The 2897-nt window shown below is 40.4% G+C and overlaps 1 protein-coding gene across 1 annotated transcript; it reads right to left on the minus strand.

Moving 5' to 3' along the window:
- Nucleotides 1-1166: 1166 nt before the first annotated feature.
- On the minus strand, nt 1167-2676 carry LOC147452223 (uncharacterized). Its single transcript, XM_086518897.1, has 6 exons — nt 2613-2676; nt 2420-2494; nt 1925-1990; nt 1719-1840; nt 1602-1625; nt 1167-1250 (listed from the first exon to the last, which is right to left on the minus strand). Exons 1-6 carry the CDS (start codon nt 2674-2676, stop codon nt 1167-1169), a joined length of 435 nt encoding a protein of 144 aa, XP_086375023.1.
- Nucleotides 2677-2897: the final 221 nt, after the last annotated feature.

Here is a 2897-nt window from a genome sequence, read left to right on the forward strand (position 1 = left end):
TTTTTGAAGCCATTGGGCTTGGTTCGACAGCAATTATTTGAAGGCAGTATCTTCCCGCAGCTCTAGTATGCCCCAACATTATCACTATACATCAAAACTAATATCAATATTTTTGAAAATTCACATCAATATATCTTTTGGAGCATCATCACTCCACATGCTACTTTGTCGTCTCTCTCTCTCTACTTCCTTTCATCCTCTCCACTACATTCAAGAACTTCACGAAACATTTTCAAATGGAGCTATATAAAACAACGATCGTTTCTTTCATCAGCAAAAACTTTGCTCTTTGAGCATGTAGTTGAAGGAGTCTTACCGTGTGGCGAGCGAGATTTTTCGAGCGAAGGAAAATCCAAGCAAATGAATAAGGAAACCAAATGGGCTTTGATAAGAAAGATGAATGAAGATCCTACTTTAATAATAGTAGGATCTTGAATCCCTAAGTAATCGTAGCAATATGATTGTTCAAAATTAGACTCTAAATTCTTTTGCACAGTTGATACTTGATGTCGAGCAATGAGAAATCCAAGCTAGTAGCAAAGCTATTACAAACCATGCAATGATCCACAACTACATTCAACACCATAATTTTTATTTTAACTTTAAATTTTACGGAGCAATCTAATGCAAGTCAACAATGGTCATACATCTACAAAGTTTCTAAAACTGTACTAAGAGAGAATTGCCATATCTTATACAAAAAAAATAGAGATTTCTTCAGATTTGTAAGATAACAAGTGGAATATTTAGTGGAATATAGAGAACAGCAAGTCGTGCCTCTGCACTCTAATGACAACAAGAAATGCTATGGTTCTATCTCGGGACTATGAAGAGCCACACTCGTCATCAATAAAGACATTGCGTCTCTGACACTTCTTGTGGGTGTCAAAATCGTATCATATATCAGTAACCATGGTTTTTGCAATCCCCTCAACATAAACTGGCAACACACTTCCACACAAAAAGAAAAAGATAAGTCTCACAATCCACATGCAAGCAATACAAAATCTACATCCTAAAAGCACAAGGAATCTCAAATTGTTGTTTGAATCATTATCCATAATTTTCAAATACTAAACAATGATACAAAAAAGTGACAAAATAGCATAAAAGTATGATGGAAACATAAAATAGGTGGGGGAGATGAAGTGTAAGGTGGACTCTCACTAGTCATTAAAGGGGTTGACACGCGAAGGCATGTCACCCACATCATCAACATCAAGAGAGGTGGAGGCTCCCTCTCTGCTTCGCTTTTTAGGGCGAAATAATGGCTGCACATAATCTGAAATCAAAGTGTCATCAATGTCGACTGGTGCACACACCCGCCTTGTGCCTAAGCATGCTGCCAATACGGGCATTGTACCACATCCCAACTCCAAACAAAGACCTCCAGGCCTACAAAGAAGCTCAACAAAACATGCAATAAAAGAGTGACTTCGTTGCAAGCCACCACGCCATGGCTCCCCTGATGATGATCTAGCTAGAGAAGACTCTGGAAGATGGTGCATCATGTAAGAATCTAAAGGCTGCATGCCAAGCCGATTGAATAGTGGGGTGCTCTCAACCACAAAGCAAGGTGGTTGCATGCCAACCCTATGCACCATAAGTAAGAGAGAACAATGACACTTCACCACCACATAGACAATTAGAGGACAATCACAATAATAATAACACACCAAAATGACAAACAAACAAGTTAATATGTAGAAGAGCATTACCTCAATCCGACCACCAAAGCTGTTACCATAACCATAAGCTCCATGATGGAGGACCACAATGCGACGATGAATAGCCATCTCTGATGCACGACAAAATCTCTCAACCCAACCAATGGTATCTCCTGCAAGAGGTTTCAAAAGTCACAATAGAAAACACACAACAAAAATCAACAAGTATTTTATAAAATTATGAATGAAGCAAAAACCTGCCATAGAGACCATGATCAACAACCACCCTAAGTCTGACAAACTCGAATATGCAAGTTGCATGCCTGCATGAACATGATCCTCGCTACAAACATCCCAAAGGGGTACAATAGGGGAGGCTAATGGGGAAATACCAAAGGGAAGATCCAAAAAAATAAAATCAACAGCCCATGAGACTGTTCTCCCACCACGCACGCACAAGGTCCCATCAAGGCGTGCACATCCCATGTGCTCATGAACACGAATCCATGCCGGATGTCGAACACCAGCCCCAAAATCAGCAGCAATGGCTATGTAGTCCCCAGAAATGGCCATGCATCGTGAGTCAGGCAATGAGGACAGAGAAGACAAGGGATTATCAACGATGTAGACAAAAGAAATGGTTTTCTTTGCAACAATCTCCCCAAGAGGTACTACGATACAAGAGGCATACAAAGTGACTTAACTCCAATAAACGAACGAAACAAACAATTGCATCGCAAGTGAAAGCTCACCATGCTCTCCCTCCATGTTTGCATCCACCCTAGTCTCAACAATCACCTCCTTTCCCTTGCGAGAAGTATTTGTAGCTTGAAAAAACCAAAGAAACACAATATTATCGGTATGTATAACAAATAACTTTAGGAAAAAGAGAATTTAAAGCTCTTAGACAAATTATGTTTGAGGCTATTTTGAGTAGCCATTTACCGGATATAACCTCGTCCACTCTAAGAGGGAGAGGCACATCGACGGATGTGCCACCAACTCTCATAGTATCGTGAAGCTCTCTCTCTCTCTCTCGCCAATACATGCCAAGAAGCCATGTCTATCCACCATGGACATGCCTCCATCTCCCAAGTAGTGAGCTTATGCATGGAAGGGGAGTACATGCATCCTTCCCCAGAAGATAGTTGTGCCCACTGCTTAGCTAAGAATGGAATCCCTGGTAGAAAGCCTTTTCCAACCAAGAATAATAGAAATCTATAACAAAAT

The sequence above is a fragment of the Adiantum capillus-veneris genome, chromosome 8 (assembly GCF_014529385.1).
Source record: "Adiantum capillus-veneris isolate H3 chromosome 8, ASM1452938v2, whole genome shotgun sequence".
Taxonomy (NCBI): Eukaryota; Viridiplantae; Streptophyta; class Polypodiopsida; order Polypodiales; family Pteridaceae; genus Adiantum; species Adiantum capillus-veneris.

What these genes read in the sequence shown, in the direction of transcription:
- LOC147452223 (XM_086518897.1), bottom strand. Translation starts at nt 2,676, where the DNA reads ATGAGAGTTGGTGGCACATCCGTCGATGTGCCTCTCCCTCTTAGAGTG. An exon ending in GATCATGGTCTCTATGGCAG is followed by an intron (nt 1,841 to 1,924) that starts GTTTTTGCTTCA and finishes AACCTCTTGCAG; the next exon opens with GAGATACCATTGGTTGGGTT. An exon ending in ATTGTTCTCTCTTACTTATG is followed by an intron (nt 1,251 to 1,601) that starts GTGCATAGGGTT and finishes CGCCCTAAAAAG; the next exon opens with CGAAGCAGAGAGGGAGCCTC.